Source organism: Eleutherodactylus coqui, chromosome 1, assembly GCF_035609145.1.
Source record: "Eleutherodactylus coqui strain aEleCoq1 chromosome 1, aEleCoq1.hap1, whole genome shotgun sequence".
Taxonomy (NCBI): Eukaryota; Metazoa; Chordata; class Amphibia; order Anura; family Eleutherodactylidae; genus Eleutherodactylus; species Eleutherodactylus coqui.
In genome coordinates, this window is record NC_089837.1 from 245,900,729 (window position 1) to 245,927,055 (window position 26,327).

At 41.5% G+C, this 26,327-nt stretch overlaps 1 protein-coding gene across 5 annotated transcripts in view; it reads left to right on the forward strand.

The window, feature by feature from the left end:
- Positions 1 to 26,327, forward strand: part of FIG4 (FIG4 phosphoinositide 5-phosphatase) — a 260,535-nt gene that overhangs the window by 7,768 nt on the left and 226,440 nt on the right. For all 5 annotated transcript variants that reach the window (XM_066607721.1, XM_066607713.1, XM_066607706.1 and 2 more), the window contains exon 2: positions 12,648 to 12,744. In XM_066607721.1, coding sequence (XP_066463818.1) covers positions 12,682 to 12,744 — 63 coding nt within the window. In that variant the 5' untranslated portion in view covers positions 12,648 to 12,681. The remainder of the gene's footprint in view (positions 1 to 12,647; positions 12,745 to 26,327) is intronic.

The window sequence follows — 26,327 nt, forward strand, 5'->3', positions numbered from 1 at the left end:
TGCAAGAACATTCCCAGAAAGATTGCATGTCAGCTGGAATCCTTCAACATGTATGGTCAGTTTCATCAGCTTTTATGGCTAAGTCTGCAAAAGGACTGTGTACTACACAAATTAGTAATTTATTGCTTCGTTCAAACAAGCATATATGGGCTGCACTTTCACACCCGGCCGATATACGCTGCCCATCTGAAGCATTGGTTTATAATGCATCAGTTCAGATGGGCGTATTCTCACAGTGTAAAAGCACCCAGGCAGCCAAGATAGCGCATATGATGCACATTTCGGCCGGGCGCTATTACGCCGGCCAGGAAAGCTAGTTCAGGAACTATCTTCTGGCCGGACCACGGCAGCAGCTCCCACAGGCTGCTATGGGAGCAGCCGGAGAAGGGAGGGAGTTTATCAGCGTGACTGCTGAACTCCTACCCTCTTCCCTCCTCCTCTCCGCCCCTTGCTGGCTGTTTGCAGTGGGAGGGGGCAGGATGAGGCGGGAGCTAGTTTCTAAACTTCTATCCCGCCCCCTCCCATTGCTGGCATCTGACAAGGGGTGGAGAGGGAGCTGGAGCTTGCTGAGAGACCAGGAGAGGGGCAGCGCTAAACTGTTTCCCCCTGCCCGACAGCATTCAGGGCTCGGTGTATATGTGCTGAACCCAGCCTGTCTGAATGGGAGCACAAACGGCAGGTTTGTGCGTCTGTTCATGCAATTTTCGGTTGCGCTGTGGCTGTGACACGGCTGACTAAAAATTGCTATGCTCGTGTGAAAGAGCCGTAATGAAAAGGGGAAAAAAAGTGTGGCACCCTGTTAGCCAGTAGCAAGTCTTCCTCAGGCTTATCAGAATAGATCTGAAGAAGCATATAGAACGTTAGTTTATGGGGCGCATAGGAGCTGACAGATTCCCTTTGATACCTTATTGCCAGTGCACAGTATTGGTGCCAGTCATCCCCTTTGTAAAATTGATTTTTAGTTTTACCTGGAAGAGCCTGTGGGGATGTATAAGTTTCATCAGGTTTACGCTTGGATTAAACAGATAACATAACACATCAAGATAGTAATGACTCTGAAATCTTCTAATAAAATGGATTTTAACAAAGTTCGGCACTGAACTTTTTTTATGGCCAAACCATTCTAGGTGAGAGAAAATTTGTGAGCAATATCATAACTCTTCTACAGAGGGCAGCAGTGAGCCACTGTCTGCCATGGTTGTTCATTTTTGAAGAAGTAATAGTTTTATTTGAGCAATACCAATATCTTAATAATCATGCAAGGACAATTTATTAATGCAGGTCTTCATTCTGGATAACCTAATGGGCTCAGTTTTCCTTCTTTGTGCTCATTCATTTTTCTCTCTGAGCCCTTTTATGGGTTTTAGATACATTTACCTTAAGTCTTAAGGGCCCACATAAATATGTTAAGATGTTCAGTCTCAAAGTCTGAGGACCCCTGTCCACGACAGTGATTTCGCCGATGGTAAACCGCTGGTAAATCACGCCATCTTAAGCTTTCCATAGCATTGCTTTGGAAAGCGCCGACCCCGTGTCCACGAGTGGAGAGTCATTGGGATTCTGTGAATTGCCCTGGTTCTCCGCGATCAGCCTATCTATCAGATTAAGCTGACTGGCGGAGATTTGTCTGCGGCTCCTGTTCCCAGGCGGCGGGATACCGCAACGCTTGTGGACATGGAGCCCTTAAGGCCCTATTTGCACAGGGGGGTCTAGTTTTAGCGCATAAAAAAATGGACCGATCTTCATGTTTATGACTGTGTCTATTTTCTACTTCCTTGTATGATACACGCAACAACAACAAAAAAACTCCAAAGGGGGCTGAATATCTTTTCAGAATTACTTTGCAATGATCAGTAAAAAGCAGCACAGATAGATTGGCTTGAGTGGGTGACTAACATTCAAGAAGATGGACCAGAATAGGAGATAGAGATATATATATATTTTTTTTTTTTCTTCGAGTCGCTGTAAATAAGTCTGCATAGCCACATTTACTATAATGGGTCAGAGTGCTGTCTGTGACCAATTAGTTGTAAATACTGAAAGCCCACAGATATGAATACATGGTAAAAAGGACTCGTGCACATGACATGCTGGCTGACCTTTGTTTTAAACCCGTTGTCTTATAGCGAGGTTGCATATGTATCGTTGCCCATACAGGGTGTATGGACATCCTTGCATATGCTGCTCATAGAAAAGAATAGGGCTCTCGCTGCGTGATACGCGGTGAAATAGAGAGGGGGAGGGGGGGTCATAACGGTAAATATAAAATCTTTGCCTAAACTTGATATATTTGTCAATGAAAAGTTTTAGTTTTAAATCTTATGTAATGCTTATAATTGAACTTCAGTAACTACATCTCACACAACCAGATTTGAATTGCGTATTCTGCGATTGCTATCCACATGGACAATCTGCGGCAAAACACGGGCATTTAAAGGCAAGTAGTTTTGAATTTTCCTTTATGCCTATGGGTATTCCACAAGCAGAAGAAACATTGTAGCATTACCTATTTCATGGAGTATTACATGCGGACGGCCTCCATTGAAGCATCCAACACGCAGCCCATACACAGTACCGCGTTGGGGATTCCTGGCAACCGCATCATTGCTAAGCGACAGTGCGAGAAATACAAACAAACGAAAACCTGTAATGCGCATGACTGTCTGCGTGAGTACGCAGTCATACGCAGTCACCAGCCAGGCTCACAGCCGGAATCCTCCGCAGGCGTCCCACATTCAGAATCCAACCTGTTCGTCTGAGCCCTTAGGCTAGGCTCACATGGCCGTATGTGGAATCCGCTTACAGCAGATTTCAACGGTGAGCCCGGCTGTGACTCTGTGTAGGACCGTACACAACCTTTTTTTTTCTTTTGTTATATATCCCGCAGCATCACTTAGCAATGATGCGGATACCCGCAGCCCATACGCAATGAAATACTCTGTTGCTAATTTGAGCGGCATTGCGTAATTCAAATCATTTGATCTGTGTATTACTGCAGATCAAACGCTCGTAGAATCCGCAATTCTAGAACTAAACCTTAATGACTAGGTTAATTTACTATTGAAAGTGTGGTACACAGCTTAAAAGGATGCAAGCTCCTGAATATTACCGCTATGGCCGCCTGCAGATGGGCGGAAATTCTGCGGTGGGATTTCCCATGGAATTTCCGCCCCTGGAAGCTGCCATAGGATTGAGTTAACAAACGCAATCCTATGCAGACGGCTGCGATTTGGCTGCGCGAAATCTTGCATGGCAAACAAATCGCGGCATGCTCTATTTCTGTGCGGAGCTCGCAGAGCGCAGAAACGTCACTCCCCAGCCGCCGGCTCCGCTCTGCGCATGCACTAGCTGCCCGGCAGCCGGCACATGAAAGAGCCGGGGGAGCAGGTGAGTGTCACGCTGCTCTCTGCAGACGCTCGGGTCGGGTCCCGCTGCGAGAATTCTCGCAGCCGGATCCGACTTGGCCGTCTGCAGGAGGCCTATAGCAAACAAAAGCTGGCTAGCACAGAGTGCTATGTGTATATGGAGATATATTTCATACAATGGATACCACTGACGAGTCCAGGATTAAAAACTTTCCTCAACAGTTTTGTGTTTTTTGTATTTAATTTTTTTTACACCGACGTAAATAAATATAAAAAAAAAATTGTCATCTTGAAGAAAACAAGGTGACCAACAGGCAAAAGTCTAGTATAAACCATAATCAATGGAGTTATACACGAGATATGGCAGAATATATACATAACAAGGTGATTCCAAACAGCAGGGCCAATTAAACAGTGAGGACAAACCAGAAAGATTACGTAAAGCGTGAAGGAAAAAAGGGAGGGAAGTAAAACTGTTGTGCTGAGAGGAGGACATAAACACATACTGTGGTTTCTGCTATTAACTGCACAGAACGCAGTAACGTGTATATTGGCAGTACTACAAGAGTGAGGGTGTGTATTATTGCAGAGCACCTTGCATGCAGCAGGAGGCTTAATGCACACCTTGGGTGTGGTAAAACGTGATAGATGTTTATTAGGGACTCCTTACCACTTTTCATGTTAAAAGCATTGAAAGGGTTAATAGATCCGTTTGGGCACCCGGTTTCAAGCAAGCATCATTCATAAAATGAGTTATTGTATTTTGTTAGTCATAATGGTAACTACTCTACAGTTTACAGCCAGCTTTGTTCCATTCCAGGAAAAGGACATAACCGTTTTGGATAAAAGGAAAGTGTTTTTCGTTTCCGCTGCTGTAGTTCCGGCCCTAGAAGTGCTTCTGACGGGCCTTTGATTGCATTTTGAAGCCACAATTCCTAGATTTAAAATGACTTTATAAGATTGTTCCTAGTACCAATAATACACCCAGAGTTACAAGCATGTGAATTGGGAATACTGAATTTACTGCTGTTTGAGCAGTCTGTCTGAATTCCCCATCTGTCCTCCTGCCCCAGGGAAGGGGTAGCACGGACTTTTGTTCATGTTATTGCGCCCCCCGCCCCATCCATCCATCTTCCACTAATCAGAGCATATTGGCTCTCTGATTGTCACATGGGCATCCTATTTTTTTTAACCCTGTGCGTTCTGCATCCACTGCTGCCCATGACACCTAAATGTTTTTACAGATTTTTTTTTTTAAGGTTTTCCCATTTTTACACAATGCTTTAAATATCTTGGGAAAAAATTGTATTGTCACATCTGTAACAACCCGTAATATAAAATATTAGCGCTGTGAATTCTGTTAATAAAAAAAATCAAAATGATTGTATTCTGTTCATCTTGCTGTCCTAAACAGGCATAAAATTCATGTGTACCTCAAAATGGTACCAATAAAAATACAATGCAGAAGGAAAAATCCACAGCGCACAAAATGTGGTTGATTCAGTTAATGAAAGAATTTGTCAATTAGTTAAAGCAACATTAAGCGCCTGGAGAAACAAACATGGCCGCACCAGCTTCTCTGATTACCTAAAACTCACTATACATTAACATCAATCATTAGCCTAAGACCCCATTTACACTTAAAGATGATTGTTTGAGTGACAGTTTTGAGCGATCATCTTTGAACACTTTATAGCAGCTAATTAGGCACTATAGAGCTGTGCAGGCAGAGCAGGACACAGCTGCAGCCACTAATAGAACAATGCAGCTGTTTTGCATATGCAAATAAATGTATTGTTCTCAGTGTTGACTGCTAGTGTCCCGCTGTGAATTCAGTGATCAGCGACTCGTGCACAAAACCTGCACAATGTGAGTGCATTTAGACAGACCGAGAATCACTCAAAAGACTGCTTTGAGCAATTCTTGTTGTCTCTAAATTGGCTTTAAGACATTACACCTGCTTTGATTAAGCTCTGCTGGCCAGTCAGAGAGCTATGTAGTGTAGTCAAAGAAGCTGTTCGGCCATCTTTGTTTCTCCAGTCCTGGAGGGTGGGATTAAATTCACTGATGCAGGTAGTGCACAACAGCCCGATGTCTTGGCATAGACTGTCTTGGAGTAATAACACAAAGGGCTCATGTCCACGACCGTGTTTTCACTGCATTACACACATGTAATGCACTGTGAGGGGAATCAATGAAAGTCAATGGACACTGTGTGTGGATACGGAAGAGAAATAAATTGAAGCTTGCTCTATTTCTATGCTTAACACATACGGTGAGCCCTATACATTTGTGTAGGCTACGTATGATACGCTGTCCATATGTAATACATTGCGAATGGGCAGCGGTTTCATATGCATCCCAGCACTGTTTTAAAAAAAAAAGTCACACTGCTCATATCTGTGTGATGCATGGGCGTGTGCAGTACACACACAGTCATACGCAATCTCTACCGTATGGTTACAAAATGGGTAAAATACAGTGTTTTGCGTATATGCCTTGGACTGATTCATCTGTGTCAGTAAATCATTTCATTAATTGCATCAAGAACATTTAGTGTGCTGTGCCCTTTTTCTTCTACATACAGTGTTAAAAAAATCATAAGACTGCATCCACGGGCGACTTTATAGCGCGATTTTGTCGAAATGTGACAAATCGCATGTATGTGGAGCCCATGCTTTCCTATGGGTTCTTCCACACAAGTTATATTTTGTAGCTTGTGGCATAGCGAGACCACAAAATCGCAGCATTCTCTATACAGCCACGATGTTCTATTTTATTATTTTTTTTGGTAGCCCATGTTTCCGTATGGAGGCTTCCTTTCTGTTGCATTGTATGAAAATGTGGTTTTAGTGCGGTGTGATGCAATTTTTACTGTAGGAAATCCTACTGTAAAAGCCCTAAACTAAGCCCTAGCTGCATAAAAAAAATAAAGAATAAAAATAATACATCACCTAAGAGGGGCGGTCATCTTCGAAGCGCGTCTCCCCTTCACCTCCCACACTTGTCTTCAGTCTTCTGCTATCCCTACCTGGATTGGAGGATCAAAATGATACATAAAATGTAAATGTTAAACTCGAAACAACTTCACTCAAAATATACAAACACTAAACAGAAGAGTATTTTATTAGGATTAGCAACGAATGACCAAATCATAATTAAAAGGGCAGTTAAGGGGGGAGCAATAGTAGTGATGGATAAAAGTTATTATGAAGCTGAGGCTGTCAGAATCTTAGGAGATACAGAATATTACATTAAACTACAAGAGAACCCTCTGAAGAAAATATCTCTTGAATTACATAACCTAATAGATGAAGCCCTCGAAGAAAAATGCCTTACAAAAGAGGAAAAGAATTACATCTGTATAAAGGAACCTGATACTCCATATTTCTACTTTCTACCAAGAACACATAGGAACAAAAAAAATCCCCCAGGTCGCCCGATCATTGCGGGTATAAATTCAATCACGTGCGCACTATCTGAATACGTAGATCAGCGGCAAAGGATAGTGATCAATCTACCCGCATATATGCAAGATACAAGTGATTTCCTGAGAACCTTGAAAACTGTTAACTGGCAACAAACCTATATCTTGTGTACTAAGGACGTAACATCCCTTTATTCTAATATTCCACATGAAAAAGGAATCGCAGCCGTAGATTATTTTCTTACACAAGACACACTAATGCCGGGTCATCAAAAAGAATTTATCCTTAGAGCTATTATATTTATTTTGAATAATAATTATTTTACTTATAAAGATCAATATTTTATTCAAAAAAAAGGAACAGCTATGGGCACAAAATTTGCGCCAGCTTACGCAAATTTATTTATGGGAGCCCTAGAAGAAGGAATCCAGGAGTTGAATATCAAATTTTACCGTCGTTTTATCGATTGATTTTTTTCTAATATGGGAAGGGGAGGAAAATGATATAAAAAAACTCAATTCAAACGGCTGGGGGCTAGAATTTACAGGAAACTATAGTCGGACAAATGCAGTATTTTTAGATGTTGACATTTTTATTGAGAATAATGTAATATATACAAAAAAATTTTTTAAACAAACTGACACTAACAGCTATTTAAAATATACTAGCTGCCATGTAAAATCATGGAAAAACAACATCCCGTTCAGATAGTTTGTCCGAATGCGAAGAAACTGCACTTAAACTGAAGACTTCATTTCCCAATCATCAATATTAAAACAGAGATTCCAAGAGAAACACTATCCAACCCAATTAGTAGAATTTGCTTATAAGAAAGCCTTGATGAGAAGAAATGAAGAAATAACCACGATACAAAAAATACAAAAAAAGAAGAAAATGATGCTCTCCAATCAAGATTCATAACAAAATACAATGTACAACACTGAGGAATCCGTAAGATCCTACAACAACATTGGAGCATACTGAAAGATGACCCCTTTTTTTACAGAAGATTATACCGGAAAGACCATTGATAACCTTTAGAAGGAACAAAACAATAAAGGATATAGTAGCCCCTTCCTGCCCCCACAAACATAAAAAAAGCAAAATATCACTAATAATAAAAATAATATAAATCACTTTCTAAAACCTATACAAGGTGCATATAGATGCGGTATATCAAGATGCAAATGCTGCACGCATATTGTACATGGTGGAAAAGAAATGCCTATACCAACAAATAAAACTCACGAAATTTGATCCCTTCTTACCTGCAGTACAAAATATGTTATTTATCTTCTCCAATGTCCTTGTGGGCTTGGCTATATAGGTCAAACAACTAATTCATTGCGCATATGACTGAACAAACATCGCGACAACATTATTAACGGTTTTGAAAAACAGCGTTTCGCGCCACTTTGCAAAAGTACATAATAAGGATGCTAGGGGCCTAAAACTAACACCACTAGAAAAAATCAAACCAAAACTCTTCTCCCTATTAAAAATTTTCTACTTGGGGGAGGTTCTCTGGTAAGAGAAACCCCCAATTGTTTCTGCAGCTCTCCCCATGTCTGGAGGATAGGAACTGTTCTGCCTAAACAACCAACTGGTGATCCTGAGGCGCTTTCTGAATACCGTTTGTATACTAAGAACTCTTAAGTGATGTATTATAGTCACTTTGCAGCGACATAAAATTGCGGTATCAAAGCTAGAAAACACAGATATTCGTGGACCACTGATGCAATATTGGTGCGACTTTCTCGCGTCAAAATCATGTCGCCTGGATGCGGCCTAGAAGTTGTTGTTTTGCTGCAAAACTGTGCATGCAGTTACAACTCGGGCAGATATGCAAATTAGAATAGTGATGTGTTTGAATGAAAGATTTTGACACCTGAGGGCCTAAAAATTGTGTGTCCCCCCCCCCCCCCCCCCGCGATGGGCTATAAAAAGGCCTCCAGAGGCTTCTAGTGTGTAGTGACCTCTTTCTCCTCTTGTGTAGAGCTTGTTGACCACTAGACGCCCCTATGACGCAGAGAAGATGTTTTGCCCCATTAACAGCATTTGAGGGGGGGCACATTATTGGAATGTGAGAAGCTGTATCATCGTATTGATGAATTGTCCACCGCCTGCGCCGTTCTGAAAAGACTGTTAGAAGGTGTTTGCACAAGTGAATGGGTAAGGGCCCACAAGGCGGCCAGGGTCAAAACGCACTCAACAGACCACCATCAGAGGTGATCAAGGCTCTTGACAGAGTTGAAACCGGTCCTTCCTTTTTGGTGAATATGCACAATTTTCAAACAATAAAGCAGCAAGTTTCTCACACCAGTGCCTCCCCTTCTATGGAATTCACCAGTAAAGAGGATAGTCTGAATGTTTGACAAGCACAAGCAGCTCCAACTGTTTTATTGTCCGCCATCTAGAGACAGATGGCACCATCATTACAGGGTCTTGTATCTGTCAAATCCATTTCCAGTTTGGCTGAAGAACATTTATCAACAATAGAACATGAATGGGACCATTTGGAACACCAATCTTGACAGACCATGAGTTTGCACGATAAAGAGACTCAGTTACAGCAGATATGGAGTGATATGCCGCAGGATAATATGCAGAACCTGTAAGCCTTGACGTCCACCAGCATCACATGTGGCATCCAAACTAGAGGCGGCCCAACAGGGTACTAGAGCCTCCCTTCAAGTGTTCAGTCTTCTGCAGTGTATGAACCTTTTGCTCTGATATTGTAATCGCACAGAGAAAGGTGGTCAGTGCCAGAAGTGCAATAGCAGTCTTCACCCAATGGTAGCGATGCCTCCTACCCTGTTTCCCTGAAAATAAGACATACCCTGAAAGTAAGACATAGCATGATTTTCCAGAATTTTTGAGGATGCAAAATGATTTTTCAGGCTTTTTAGGGATGCTTGAAATATAAGCCCTACTCCAAAATTAAGCCCTGCTAACAGTTAATTTAAAAAGTCAATTTAAATAGTGTCTAGGCAGCTATGCATGTAAAAAAGCTAAACCTTTTTGAACAAAAATTAATATAAGACACTGTCTTATTTTCGGGGAAACACCGTATTACACTTCTGACTCCTCATTACTCTCCATGATTTAGATGAGAATGAAGCCAGCTATTACACTTCCAGTGTTGACTACCTATGACAACGTCCAGTCTGCTTCACTGACATCAGGCTGAACGATAAGCTAATTGGTGGGTGTCCAAAGCAGCAAACCCACGCCATTCAATAGTTAAAGTACTGGAATTACCCCTTAGGAACCTGCCAGCTTGAACATGTTGTCCAGACTGCAGACATCATGCTATAGAGCAGGAGGCGCTGAGCAGATTAGGAAATAGTTTGATGAGGAAAGATTCAGTATAAGGGCTCATGCCAATGAGTGTATATGTAAAACATTGGGGGTCTCCCTGCAGTTGTTTTACCCATTTTACAGCCATATGCTCTTCCAGCAGAGAGCTGGTAATAGTTGCACATGGATGCATATCACACGCACACCTTCATGCACTATGTGGCTTTTTTTTTTTTAAAGAATTCCCCACTCTGTTCCAGAGGGGAATGTGCATGAAAACACTGCCCATATGCAATGTATTGTGTATAGACAGCGTATCATACGCAGCCCATACAAGTGTGTAGAGCTCACACTGTGTTCTTACGCAGAGAAATAGAGCATGCTGCGTTTATTTCTCTTTCATATCGATACGCAGTGTCCACACACACATATGCATGGATCAATGAAAGTCCACTGTCTCCATTCATCACGTATCACAGGTCCGTGCTACGCACCCCTGATGCACGGTCGTGGACATGAGCCCTAACTTGTGTATTATTCATAGCTCTGCTTGTTCTGAGCTAAGTGATCCAGTTGGCGATCCTATCTGTGATTGATAGAGATTTCTACATATACAGTCATATAGATAGCTGTCAATCACTCATGATTGGCAATGGAGTTACCTCCGTTTCTGCTGGGTCACAGCGACACCCACAGCATATAGAGTTGGCTCAGCTCCATGCTGTTCCAACATCCACTGTATATGTATGGCGAATACAGGGAAGGGATTAATATTCCAGTTCATGAATTGCTATACCATTTTTATTTTTTTGTGTGTTTGGATATCTTTCTTAATGTTTGGTACTACGAAAAAATGAATACAACTTAATAAACTAATTTACGGTAATTACAATCTGTCAGGGAATGTGCACACAGGCTTATTTACTGTGCTGTGTGATTACATGAGGGGGTTCTATTACAGCTGCATCATTCATTTGTGTCAATGGAACCCACTGCACAAGGCATGTGAAGAAACACGTGTATCCAAAGATCAAAATCAACTTCATAAGTGCGGTGAGATTTAGATTGTTCTGCAAAACGGCACTGTGACGAAACCCCAGGAGGGAACTGAACTGAACCGTTCCTTTTGATTAGTAAAACGCACCAACTTGATGTCCATTTTAACGAAGGTTCTGTTTGTTTCCATTATATTTAAATCATAGAATAGTGTAGTTGACTACGTTGTTCCATACTCCATCTATAATGGAAACAATGCAAGTGAATGGTCCTGTTTAGTTAGGCGCTTTTGTATCAAAATGTCTCATCAATTCGTTGAAGTAGCGAACCTCCAGCGAGGTTGACAGCCGCGGGGGAGGATCGTGGAGTGTTGCCATTGTCTTCAATGGGAAACCTAAAATCGCACTCAGCTGCACCTTGCATGTGGTACGATGCTTTGCCAGGGGCACGCACAAAAGATAGGATATGCCTCCATTTTTCTTCCTGCATTGCTTCACAATGCTGGAAAAAAAACCCTATTCAAAAGAATGGGCTTCATATTTGTGTGTCTCGCAACGCACAAATCTCTTGCAAGATTCTTGGTTGTGTGAAACTGGCTTCATGAAGTTGATTTTGAGACAAACAAATAGACCAGTGCCTCGTAACGGTCCAAAAAACAAAGCCTTGAATGAAAAGGTGTGCACTCACCTGGTGCTCGGTGGACTTCTCTGGATAGAGGATCCACGATCTCCTTGAACATCTATCTCTGATTCCCAATCCAGCTCCCTGATTTTGACCTTTGGTTACATGTCTTTCTTTACATGCCTTGTTCACTGGGTTCCAACACGTTGATGGCATGGTAGTGCACTTCACATCTGCTTTCCTTGACGGTTGGAGGTGCACACATTGTGTTTAAAAAAAAAAAAAAAAAGCTGGTGATTAAAAATTGCTGGACTTTTGAAGATGGGCACTGATGTCATAAGGGTTTATACATTACAATTCTTGTGGACTACATTAGATTGTGCTAATGGCAATGCTACAGCTAGTTGAGTTTCACGTCTGCATTAGAGGCTCCATATGGAACCTCTAACACAGGTCCATCCATTATAAAATCCTGGAAGAAATAGCGCAGCATGTTGTGCTGGTTCATCTAGGGAAACTAGTGGGAGCAGAAGAGAAGCTGGATGGAGCCCAGTATAGTCAATGGGCTGTGTGCAGCGCCACTTCTTTCTGTCATTGGTCGGAATACATAACCATGTGAACCAAGCCTAATGCACAATCTACCCAAATGAGAAATCTCCCAATCAATTATGCATATTTTTTTAAGAGATAGATAACGCAACTCAGAATGACCTCTACTAAATAGGGATGGTTGCTTTTTTTTTTTTTTTTTTTTTTTTATATGCTACTTGCTGGTTGTGAAAAGAAGCAGCCCTAATGGGGTGGTGGTCTTCATTCTGCTTGCAGTAATTTGTAAGCTCTGTATTACAGTTAATTTACCCTCTTGTTCTCATTGCTGCACTTCTCTTACTGTTGTAGTAATGCACACTTATTTTTATTTTATTTTTTTGCATTTAAGATGCCAGTAAGCGTGGAAGACCCCAGTCCTCACGATGCCTCTTGCTGCTCCCATCATAAGTGGTATTCAGAAGCTGATACTCTATGAGACAAGAGCGGTGAGTTACTGTACATTGCACACTGTGGATTTTATTAAAGCGTTAGAGCTAATGATTTGTGTAGATTGTCTTGTGCTTGTTATTTAAGACATGTCCGTGTGTGTAATGGGTAGCTTGAAAAAGGCATCGTGGGCTGAAACCTAGCCTACCCTTTTATAGAGCAATCATGGAAGAATAAAGATTATTTTTTATGAGATCCTTTTATGCTGCCACTTCCTTAAAGGGGTTGTCTCGCGCCGAAACGGGTTTTTTTTTTTTCCCCATAGGCCCCCCGTTCGGCGCAGGACAACCCCAATGGATGTGTTAAAAAAAAGAAATACATATTACTTACCCGAATCCCTGCTCTGCGATGTCTTCCTTCTTCCTACTTCTTCCTTCACCAAGATGGCCGCCGGGATCTTCACCCACGATGCACCGCGGGTCCTTTCCCATGGTGCACCATGGGCTCTGTGCGGTCCATTGCCGATTCCAGCCTCCTGATTGGCTGGAATCGGCACACATGACGGGGCGGAGCTACGATGACCAGCTCTCCGGCACGAGCGGCCCCATTCACCAGGAAGAAGACCGCACAGCGCAAGCGCGTCTAAAAACGCCAGAAGAAAGCGAAATTAGACGGATCCATGGCGACGGGGACGCTAGCAATGGAGCAGGTAAGTGAATAACTTCTGTATGGCTCATATTTAATGCACGATGTACATTACAAAGTGCATTAATATGGCCATACAGAAGTGTATAACCCCACTTGCTTTCGCGAGACAACCCCTTTAATCGTTTCTGGGACATATTTGAACCCTGTCAGTCTGAGCTATCCAGTCTTTATAGTAGTTGAGTTGTTTTTTTGTTTTATTTTTCTATTTGTGTTGGCAGATTCACTTTAAATAGCTGGTCTTGCTTTTGGGACATATGGACATCATTGCTTACAACCTTTCCCTATGAGCCAGAGCACAGGGATGGTGGTAAAAAATGCAGTTCTCACAACAGCAGACTCCTCTGTATAGCTAAAATATACTAGATAGGTCGAACGTGCTGCCAGCAGAGGCAACAGACACACAGTTGATTGCCATGGTGATTGCCATGAGAAAAGGACTTCTGGAAGCTATGGGGCCTGCTATGTGATATGCCTCCTTATGAGTCTCATAGGCTTGCATACAGAGACTGACTTCCAGTCCAGACAAGAAACGCTGTGTTTTTTCGGTGCTCAGAGTGAGTCTAACGACAATTGGGACTGGAACTGATAATTCTGCTATCAACCACTGGGTAATAGAGTTCAATGCACTACATACAGTTATGGCCAATGTCACTGAGAAAACTGAACAATTAGGCTAGGGTCACACAGGGCGGATTTGCCGTGGTTTTGCCGCAGCAGATCCGCCCGCGGCAAAACCGCCCGCGGCCGCTAATCCCGGGATTAGCCAGCCATGTGGATGAGATTTGTCAGAAATCTTGTCCACACGGGACGGCTAGTCCGCTGCGGTAAATCCGTCTGAAACCGCGGCTGCGGCAGCCGCGGTTTCAAAAGAAGCAGCATGTCCATTCTTTTTTTCATTCCGCTGCGGCCGCACTCTCCTCTATGGGAGCGCCGGCCGCAGCGAAAGAGCGAGCGGCCAGGCCACTTCAAAGCCGCCGCGGCTTAAACCACGGCGGTTCTCCCGGCGGAAATCTCGCAGTTTTTGCTGCGGCCAAACCGCGAGATTTCCAACGGGAATCCACCCTGTGTGAACCCAGCCTAAGTGAGCGAGCCAACGACGATTTTTATACCTACATAAAATGAACAAAAAGCAAAAAGTGAACGATTATCGTTCGTTGTTGGCTTGCGTTTATACTGGAGATTATCATTCACTTATGCTCATTTGAACAAGCATCGGTCGTATAAAACCCTAAGGCTGGATGATTCATGAAATTAATTCAATTAATTCACCCATTGATGCCTTACCATTCTATTTAGTGGAGCCATGATATTCAATTTCATTATATTTAAAATTGAGAAATGCAGAGTTTTCTCAGCATTTCTTGGTTACTGGATGGAAAGGTTTTCTGGTGGTCCATGGTGGATAGTCTGCTGGTGTTACAAGCTTATATGGATGTTGTGCCATTGTACAACCTCACAAGGTACAAATATTACTATTTGGTAATTGGCTCCTATCTAGTTTCAATGCCCATCTACATATTGGAGTGCTTTTTCTTTTATCAATTATATTTTAAATATATTTGTAACCAAGAACCCACTGGGCATACCAAATTTTCTCCCCAAATCAGATAGCTCCCTTAGATCCAGCAGTCTCATTAAATTACTAACTCTAGGGCAGTGTTTCCCAACTCCAGTCCTCAATGCACCCCAACAGGTCATGTTTTCAGGATATCCTATAGTAAGAACACCTGTAACAATGTCTGAGGCATCCACAATAATTACATCGTCTGTGCAATACTGAGGAAATCTAGGGGATTGTACTGTCGGAAGAAATAGCAGACTGGTCTGTCAATGTAGGTAGGAACTGGGGATTTCCCACCAAAGGAATTAGGGGGCTAGGCGAACTTATTAGTCCACCCCGCCTATCTATTTTCCTCCAAACACCTAATAAAGTTAGTAAGAGGGCCGAAGCTCCCATTTTCTCTCAGTTCACTTTATGAGGAATCCAGAATGCTCCCTGAACCTGGAAGGAGTTGGAGAGCTGTTCTATTATTACCCATAGTTGAGATGTGGTATGGTGGTAAAAGTCCAAAACACAACCACAGGTGGTGGCTTTATAATACAGGTTTTGTAGACTTTCTCCTCCCTGAGTTTTAGGTCTTGTCAGTGTCTTGTAACTGAGACATAAGGATGTTCTCCAAACAAAAATAATCAGTTTTCTGAGGTTTTCAAAGTACTGTTTAGGTATATCTAAAGCAATAGTTTGAAAGATATATGGTAGTCTAGGGAAAACATTCATTTTTAATGCATTAATCCTACCAAACCAAGACAATGGAAGTTTATGCCAGTCTTGGAGCTCTAATTCAAGAGTCAGGAGAAATGGTTTATAATTTAGTGCAAAGGTTTGATCTGAATTGGCAGGAAGCTGAATCCCTAAGTATTTAATTGAAACCTCTTTCCAATGAAAAGGAAATAACTCCTGGAGATGTTTAACTTCTTTCGAGGGGATGGTAATCTGTTTTTGTGCGTTTGTGCTAAGCCTATCATGTTGAGTAAATTCCTGTAGGATAAGCGCAAGACCTATTCTAGGAACGGGGACATAAATCAAAAGATCGTCTGCAAAGAAAGAGTTTGTGTTCCTGATCCCTATGCTTATTTCTTGGATCGAAGTGTTGCGTCTAAGAGCATTAGCTAGGGACTTTAATCACCAATATGATGAGAGGGGTCAGCCCTGTCTCATCCCATTTGAATTGGAAAGGGGGCCAACAAATGTCCATTTACTCGCACCTGCGCAGAGGGGCTGTGGTAAAGGGACATGATCTGTGCAAACATTCTTGAGCCCATACCTATCTAAGTGTTGCATCTAAATATTCCTAGTGGACCCTATTGAATGCTTGGACAGCAAGCATAGGGATGTCTCAAATCTACGAGTTCTGGATATCGGTGACATAATGAATAGTGTTGCTGCAGGTTCTTAATGTTAGGGTGTAATATCTGCCAATGGTCTATCAATTGTAGATTCACCAGAGCTTTTTTCACTCTATGTATCAAGTGGGAAACTAATGATTGGCCCGTAGACATGTCCATGAAGGGTCAAAAGCTAGATTAAAGTCTCTGCCCAGTAGAAAATTCCCCACGTTTCTGGAGAACTCTAGGCCCAAAGGAGGCTTACTCCTGGTTAGGGAAATAGAGGTTGGCAATTTTGTACATGGAACCTCAAATCGTGTATTACAGAAAAATGTATCTACCTTCACTATCAACTTGGGAGGTTGTAATTGTAGAACTAAAAGATTTCTGTAATGCTATTGAGACGCCACAGGCTTTGTAGTTTGCATAAGGGGCATGATGCCAAGTGGTATATTTGTTGCTGCAGTGAGGAACTCCAGAGGCCACTAAGTGTGTTTGTGTACAAATTTTCACTTAGTTTTCCAGGTTAAATAAGGCCTTTGGCATTAAATCTGCAAAATATTAGAGATGCCATAGTGACTTGTCTAAAAAGTGGTCTGTGAAATACTCAGGCCGCTCCTGCGAGGGCACCAGAGAAAGGTGTGTAGAGGGGAAAGAGGAGGAGTAAAAGAAAAGATGTAAGAATTGGTGAGGAGGCAGACCCTAAGTTTGGTTTCACACAGGCAACAAAATTGGGCGATTTTTCCGGTGAGGTTTGTGTCCTTGATTTTCACATCTACCAGTCTTTATTGGTGTGCAATGTCATTTTTGAGCAGAGCTTTTGGTTAAGATTCACCAAGTGGGCACACAATTCGTAAGTGGTGCTCCAATTTTAAGTAAGAAGCTTGCATCTGTAAATGAAAATCATCCGTTTGTTAACCAGTAAGTGCGTTAACGGTGGAGCGCGTTGAGCAAGTTTCACACAAAGTCCCCGAAAATCCACCGTCAGAGCAAGCAGAGAATTGACCATCCCGCAGTCGACTGGACGATTCTTCACAAACATTTGTGATGTTATCCCTACTGATTGGAATTGTTACCGGCCCTGAAACTAAACAACAAAGTGAGGCAACATTCTTTTTGCAAGAGTATACAAACGCTGGAACCAATGGAAAGCAATGGTTTTGTGGAATCTTCAGTGTTCATTGATGAAGCCGCCTTCCACCCTTCGGGCACAATTAGCAACCGCAATGTCAGAATGTGGAGGAGGGAAAATTGCATGTCAGTGTGGAGCATTTGTGCATCTCCCCAAAGGTGAAGGTGTTTTTCACTATAATTTGAAGGAAAGTGATTGTTGATTTCCTCATGGAAACAGAAGGGTCGTACGCAGGGATTTCATACCTGCACATGCTACAGATATGGCTTCTGCTGCAGCTGGAACAGGAAATCCCAGGTTTCATCTTCCAACAGGATAGGACACCCCTCTCCCCTTCCCATTTTCACAATGAAATCAAAAATGAATTTAATAGATGAGTACCAAACAGATGGATTGGTCATTAAAATCGTGACGATAGTAAACTTTTTCCTTGGCCTCCATGGTCCCCGGACCTTACACCTTGTTTGTTTTTTTTCCCCTTAGGAAGTAGTAAAGTTAGTCTACATGCCACCCTTACCACCCACCAGGCATGATCTGCGAATAGGTATTACTGAAGCCATTGCATCAGTTGTTATACGCTACCACATGTATGGCAGGAATTTGACTACAGGCTCTCCATGTGGCAAGTGACAACAGGGGCTTGTATTAAGACTTCTGACGTGGAAAACATTTTTGATGTGCAACAAAACCTTTTGACTTTTTCTAGTAATATCAAATTTACGTATCAGAATGTCATTAACTGTGAGTTATGAGGGGTTCAAATCTGAAATATCATTTGTAATCAGTCACTTAGCAAATGTGTTTGTATAGTTAACCACAGTAACCAATATGCAATTGATGGCATAATGATCTTCAAACGTCTATGTCCTTGAGTGTTGCCAGATTATTACACTTTTTTTTTTTTTTCAACGATCCGAATCACTGAATGTTCCTGATATTGATTTTCACGTTCAATCAACACACCGGTCTCCGATACTCGCTACCTAGACGGTCTTCCTGGTGACCTGCCCAGTGCTATGCGTCTGCACTCAAGTGATCCCCAAGAGCTCAGCATATCGTGCACATGCGTTGGTGTCCACACCGGCCAGCTGACACTTGTAGTTCACACACTATCACTACAGTGAACAGATTCCAGGACATGGGTGAGATAGCCTGAGTGTAAGCCAGCTCACAATATTTCCTTCCAAATGCACAGTGTCTTTTGTGGTGCAGATATGGGCTTTTTTAGAAACCCCTGGTTACTGACAAACATTTCAGATGGTATCCCATCTTTTTCCTCGGCATGTGATCTCAGGGGTACTCTTCCCTCCCTTCTTGTGGTCTTCCAAAGATAAGTCTAAAGCCTGGTTAGGATTATTCCACAGAACTATTGTACTTGGAACATTTCCATTACACACATAGAGGATATTGGAGAAAAGAAATGCTGCAAAATCAAGAAGAAAAAGTTTTCCAAATGACTCTAGAGACCTTTTAGATCCCGAGAGTCAAATTCAGAAATTGTCTTTGATTCAGCCCTGGACATTTTTAGCTATAAAATTCCCTTCTCGCCAACCTTTTTGTACTGTATGTATGACTAAAAATTTGAAACCCCTAGTGTCCCAATCTTTAAAATGATATGATAAACTATGCTTTTTAAAACCACTTATCATTAGATATATTATATATAATACCGATATCTATAAATCTCTTTGGGGCATCTATTATTTACTGCATGGACATTGGATTTAGGTTTTTACATTTTCACTATTATATGTTAGTTTTTTATTATCTAATAGCATCCACTTTCTGTCAATTTAATGACTGAGTGGTGTATTAAAAAAAAAGGTCACGTTATAACTGCTAAGAGCCATATCCATAAAATAAATGCTTATAGCTTATGCTAAGAAGATGATTTTGGTTTACAATAACGCTTCTTACCGTCAGTGTATATATTTTGTTTAACCCTTTCTATATACAATCAGGAGTTGGTATGGTAAAAGAGGATCTGATATCCTGTCATCCTGCAACAAATGGCAGGGTTTCTGGATAATCATTGTATCCTCTTATACCCTACATTGAAGAGTAGCACTATTTTAATTATAGCTCCTTCCTTACTTGCATTCATATTACTTACTTCTTTAGTCTGCCTCCCCACACCTCCTTAAAAAAAAAAAAATTACCCCTATCCATCTCCATAACTGTATTTAGGGACTGACTCTGGACACTCCATCTCCAAAAATTGGTGAGTTAAATTGACCGCTTCTTGATCAAATACGTCATCCTTTATACAGTTACACCTGATCTTTCTATATTGCCTATTTGGTATTTTTAATAAACCTCTCTGTAAATGACAATGGTTATAAAAAATAAACCCATTCTTAGCTGCATCTTTGTGAAACATATTACGCTCCAATTTACAGCCTACTACACTAATCTGTAAATCCAGGTATTCCATCATCTCCATACTAATGTTTGGGGTACATTTTTTTTTTTAAATTATAGTCATTAAACTTTAATTGTTGCAGAAAACTTTCCAACTCCACCATCAAGCCCTCCCATACTAGTAATATATTGTCTATTAGGTGCTGCCATAGGACCAGGCCTGTGCAAGCTTGGGAGAAATAAGTGCTCTCAATGCCATAAAGAAATTGGCATAACTGGGCACAAAACTAGTCCCCATGGCGGTACCAGACATCTGGCAAAATATTCTGACCCAAAACAAAATAAAACTGTAAGTATGAATTTAATCATGCATAATATAAACTCAATCTGTTCTTCAGCAATGATTACTGAGCTCTGTCATTAGCTGCAGAAGCAAGTTTCCAGAATGCGTCAGACTGACTGCACGCATATAAACATGTCAGCGAGGAGCCCCGGAGCCATTGGTGGAGCATTTGCAGGGAGAGGTGAGAATCGGCTCGTTTATTATTTTGGGGCATGGGGAAGCTATTTTTACAAAAAAAACCCCTCTCTTCGGATAACCCCTTTAATAATGGGCAATAAACCCTACTAACTCATACTGAGATATATCTGTGATCTCATATGTTAAGAAATCAATTTGTATACATGGAATAAATACACAAAGTTGCATAATTTTGTGCTTTGAAAATTTTCAGGGTTTCCTAGGGGGCTTTCTCTTTCTGCCATTATATAATGGAGCCACCTGCTGGCTAGAGCCAGTACTGCAGTATGTGACATGCTGGAGAGGCCCCCGAAAACAGAGCGGCCAGTAATCTACAGTAAGAATACCCTGCTGGACGTCTTTCGACATTGGAGCTGTACAGCCTTCAATCGGAATGTCTTTAGACGTCAGACAGTGGATTGGAAAGGGTTAAAATAGTGAGCGTTTCTAAATTAAGAATGTTTGAGGGGGCAGGGGGGGACATTCAGCAAAAAGTTTTCTGTGGCGTATTTACTTCCATGACTAAGGCTTCTGAATGGCTGGTAGCTATTATTGTCATTTGGTGGTTAGGTTGAATACTTGTGAAAAATGGCTAGAAGAAGGACGAGTATATAGCATATACGCTAAATGGTTTTGACTTTGAATAAAGAGAATATTGCTCCGAAATAAATAAATGAAAAGTAGGTCAGCATTTAAAAGGAAACAGTGTTTGGGATGGTGATAGAAGATTAAGTGCAATTGCTTGGAGTCCCAAGGAGCTTTTAAGTTTATTCACTTGCAATAAAATGAAAAGAGCGTATCATTATTACATCAGGGAAGTTTATCAACAGAGGACATACATCATTTCCCGCTGTTCTACGCACTGCATAAAGTGTTTAGTCCTCTCACGGTGTATTAAGGCTGGGATATTAGACAAGTAAAAGATGTGGGAGTAAGTCTGCCTTGCACAGCAGTACGCTTTGGATGAAGAATGAGCCTGTGTTTGTGGCAGCTGTATAAGAGATTCATATTTTAAAATATACCCTTGGAAAATCTACCGCAACGTGTTTCAGGCTTGTCCTTTATGTTTGGTCTATTATTATTAGTCATTTTGGCCACTTCTGAGTCATCTTGGTTTAAAGAGGATTGGTCTTGCTCCATTCTGCAGCAGTGGTTCTGCTCCCAAGGCACGATGAGGAAGAACGATATAAAGGGTTTCCCGCCCTACTCGAGCCCCTTACAACTTGTCCCAGTTACTCTAGGGTAGGGTTCTGACGGTGTAACCGGGACTTTTAAAAGAAAAAAAAATTGACTTTCTTGATTATCCCAACAGACTAAGCAAACTTTTGTTGCTTAATAGATGCAAATGAGTGATCGAATATCCTTCACAGCGCCACCTTCTGAGGTCTCTAGTGAAAAAACTAGGTGTATACTCAGTGGGCTGCGGGGTATAGATTTCTCGAAGAAAAAATAATAGCAGCATGATGTTGCCACCAGGGGAATATGTGACCGTGTTGGAGTGTAAGATAGAGTAGTACGTCATGGGTAATGGCTGAAAACCATCCATTGTGCTTGGAACAGGATTATGCTTACTGTACGATGGCTTAGTAATTTGCCATGTTCGAAATATCTATAGGCCTGGTTCATGAATTTGTTATCACCTTACTGACGATAAAGTTTAATCAGCAAGGCATATTCAGGCAATGTGAGTGTCAGTAGCACTGCACCGATCTAAATAAGGCCTCATGCATACGGGAGTTGCATTGCTGAATACGGAGTGGCTGGCTGCCTCCCCGTTCCGCAGCAAATACCGTCCTTAGCTTGCTATGGAAAAGCGGTTCTTCATGCACACAAGAACAAACCAAGTGCAGTTTCTGCTCGCGGGTGAAGAATCGCAGCATGCTCCATTTTTGTGCAGATTCCACACGGACTGCAAATTGTATACCAAGAACCTTGCATTATTTAATGTGGTTAGAGTATTGATTATAGGTATGTATACCTCTGATAGTAAATGTATTTTGCATGCAGTTGCCACTTTTTGGTTTCAGCCAACTGGGAGTGGAAGGGCTTCTTTGTACAAAATTAAGGCTGCATTCCTATGCAGAAAAAAAAAACACCTGCAGCTGAGCCATGGCTGCCAGTAGCCACACTATCTTGCCGACCTTATTGGCAAGATTGTGCAGCCATTGGCTTCCAGAGCTGGCGGCAGCCTCAGCCACGAGTATTTTTCTGTTGTGGAATGCAGCTTAACAGTCTTCAGCACTCAGTGCTGTCACAAAAACCTGACCATATACGTGTATATATTGGGCAGATTTATCAAATGGCAGTTGGCATTCAGAGGTCTTGTGCAAAACTTTGCTATTTTCTAATATTTATGCCATGCAATACCAATTTTAAAGAAAAAGCGCATGAGTTCTAGGAACTGGCGCAAATGATTCCAGACATCTACTCCAGTTTATAGCTTGCATAGACGTCTGTTTTTGGGACACTGTCGGCCCTCAATGCACGTAAAGTATGAAAAAGCAAGCGTCTTTTCCTACATTAGGCACATTGTGTGCCTGGGAGGATGAAATGCCAGTTTTAATAAATCTAAGCTTTGTACTTGTGTGGTATGTCACCTGTTTGTATTCATTGAGTATAAGACTGAATTCACACTGGCATATTCTAGTTGAGTCTGAGATTCTGGAGAGCAATTCGCATCTGACAGCAGATGCACATATTAAAGGCAATGGTTCTATTTAAGTTTCTCTCTCAGTCCTGCTTTCGGTATGTGAGACAGAAACCCATGACAGTGTTTTCGGGTCCACTTTTCAAGTGAAAGTAGCCTAAGTAGCATCAGATTGAAGAGCCCTGTGACTTTCAACATGGCAGAGAAGGCCACTTTTGCCATAAGTCACTTAGTGAAATTTCTGATTTGCTAGAACTGTAAAGTTAAAGTATCTAGCAGTAAGAACAGCTCAGTTATGATGCAGTAGACCATGAAAGCTAAGAGTGGAATTGCGAGTTTTGACGTGTGTGGCTTGTAAAAGTTGCTGTCACATCATTCACTAGAGTTCCACACTCTGAGGACTGAACAGGAGGAGCACAAGAACTGCGTGATGAGTATCATGAAACGGCTTTCCATGGTCAAGCAGTTGCACACAAACATAAGATCACCGTGTGCAATACCAAGTGTCAGCTGGACTTGGTGGCCTTTTGGAGCAGTAGTAACCTTCTAAGCAGTGATGAAACTAACTGGAATGCATATTGCCCACTGTAAAAATTGGAAAAGGAATAAAAACCAATATATAGCAATTTTTCATGGTCTGAGCTAGGCCCTGTACTTCTAGTGACAAATTTGGTGTGGGTGAAACTAAGTGGCTTGCAGAGAGCCCTGACGTCAAACCCATTACACAGCCATGGGGTGAATTGTGCCGCCTTTGGATGCCTAAAGAGTAATATTCCCGTTGTACACCTACAAAGTTATAGTGCCCCAAAAGTAATAAATATCTCCTGCAGTTTCTAGAGACATGCATTTTTTAACAAGTTAGAAGCACTAGGGTACGTTTTTTGTCAGATCTTTAAATACCAGCACTGGCCAATCAAAAGTTTAGACACACCTTTTTATTTCATGTTTTTTAGTTTATCTTTTTCTACGTTGTAGATTATTATCAAAGACCTGAAAACTGTAGGAACACATGGAATTAAATGGTTAACAAAAAACTGTTAAACCAGAATAGATTTTATATTTTAGGTTCTTCAAAGTAGTCCACTTTTGCTTTGATGTCAGCTTTTGCACACTCTTGGCATTCTCTCACACAGCTTCATGAGGTACGCCTAGAATGGTTTTCAGCTAACAGGTATGCCTTGACAAGAAATAATGTGTGTCATTTCTTGCCTTCTTAATGTGTTTTGAGAACCACTCAACTAAGTGAAGAGAAATAACCGTCTATCATTTAATTTAAGACACAAAGGTCAGTTAATCCAGAAAATGTCAAGAACTCTGACGCTATCCTCATTCAGTCATTAAAACCATTACATGCTATGATAGAACTGGCTCTCATGAAGACCGTCCCCAGGAAAGGAAGACCAACATTCTGCAGCAATATGCTATCCCATCTGGTTTGCACTTAGTAGGACCATCTTTTTTTTTTTTATTTTATTTTTTTAGTGAACAGTGACCCCAAACACACTTCCGAGATATATAAATGCTATTTGACCAAAAAAGAGGTTAAGAGAGTCCTGTGTCAGATTTAATGGCCTAACATGGCCTCCACAATTATCTAACCTGAACCCAATTGGGATGGTTTGGGATTAGTTGGAATGCCCGTTTGAGACTTTCTTCAAGAATGTTGGAAAACTATTTCAATTGACTAACTCATAAAGCTGATTTAGAGAATTTCAAGAGTGTGCAAAGCTATCATTAAAGCAAAAGAGGATTTTCAAGGTGATGCCCTACGCCATATATGGCTTCAACATACCTACACCACTGCATAGACCTAATCAGTTGGTTGAATGCCCAAAGTGTGGCACACATGCTACCGACTTTGAACATGGCATATGGTCGTGCACATATGTAAATGCCTTCTGGACTGCAATAGCACAACATATCTTGTATAAATGGAAGATAAAAATATCGGTAGATATACAATCCATGCTATTTCACACTGAACCACAACAGACAATGGACATGCCAGACCAACAGACAATGGACATGCCAGACCAACAGACATTACCACCTTTCCTACATATTTTTCTCTTGGCAGACAAACGGGCATTACTTAAACACTGGTTAGAATGAACAATGCCAGATGTAATGGAGGTAGAAGCACAGTTCATACATGTAATTATGCTTGAAAGATTAGAAGTGGAGTGCAACAAGGAGAAAGGGACAAAACACCATTTTAAAATTGGAAACCTTTTCTGGTATCACATTTCTCAGGTTCTGAGATTTCGGCTATACTTGCTCCTTTCAAATACACCAAATGGTACCTAATAGAGAAATTGAAAGGAACATTAGGAAGATTAGCAGGGCGAGAGAGAAGCTAATGTTACCAAAGAGAACTGACACATCTGCAAGGATCTGACAAACCACGACACTCTGGAGGCAAATTCATATGAAAGATCATCAGCGTTATCCCCCGCACCCCACTCCCACAACCCATATTTTTACCAATCAACTATGATCCCCCACAATCGTTTCAGGGAAAGAAAAATTTTCACTTTAGTATCCATATGTTACACATGGTCTGCTATGTAAAACAACAAGCGTGATGTCAATGTCTTTGTACTATTTTTATTGAAAAATATGCAAAATCTACAAAGAGAAGTTTGAAAAAAAAGCAAAAGAGGGCTACTTTGAATAATCCAAAATCTAAAACCTATTCTGGTTTAACATCTTTTCTATTTTTACGGTTTAATCCCATATGTGTAACTCATAGTTTTCATGTCTTAAATATGAATCTACAATGTAGAAAAAAAATACCATGGAATAAAAAGATGTGCAAACTCTCGCCTGCTACTGTATATTTCATTGCCTACCTTATTGTGGCCTTTCTTCCCTGGGTAATTTGCCTGTTTTCTCCATGTCTATTGGGTCACTAATGGTGACACTCTGGAAATGTTATGTGTATTTGCATTCAGACTAAGTCTCAATTTGTATGAGAAGAGCAAGTAGTAGAGAAGATAAGGGGGAATGGTGTGACATGTGCCGTGTGAGGACACAGAGACCTGCTGACAGTTGTAAAGGAGTGGTACATTAAAAGTTGGCCACAGTTCCCCATGATGTGTTCCTCTGTACCTGTCCAGCGGTGCCCTGTCTGTTTAGTCAGCTATCTTGTTCCCTTTGCATCTTGTCTATTTCCCTGCTGCCTGTCAGTGCTGTGCAGGGTAAACTAACTGAAGCTGTGGTAGGTGGCCATAGCTACCTAGCCAATGATAGTCGCAGTGCATCACTGTTACCATGATGAGTCTCTGAGTGCCGACTGCAGAGGCGTAACTTGAAGCTTCTGGGCCCCCAGAAACCTGTAAAATCTGTAACAGGGCCCCCAACTATAATGCTTTATTCATAGTACTGG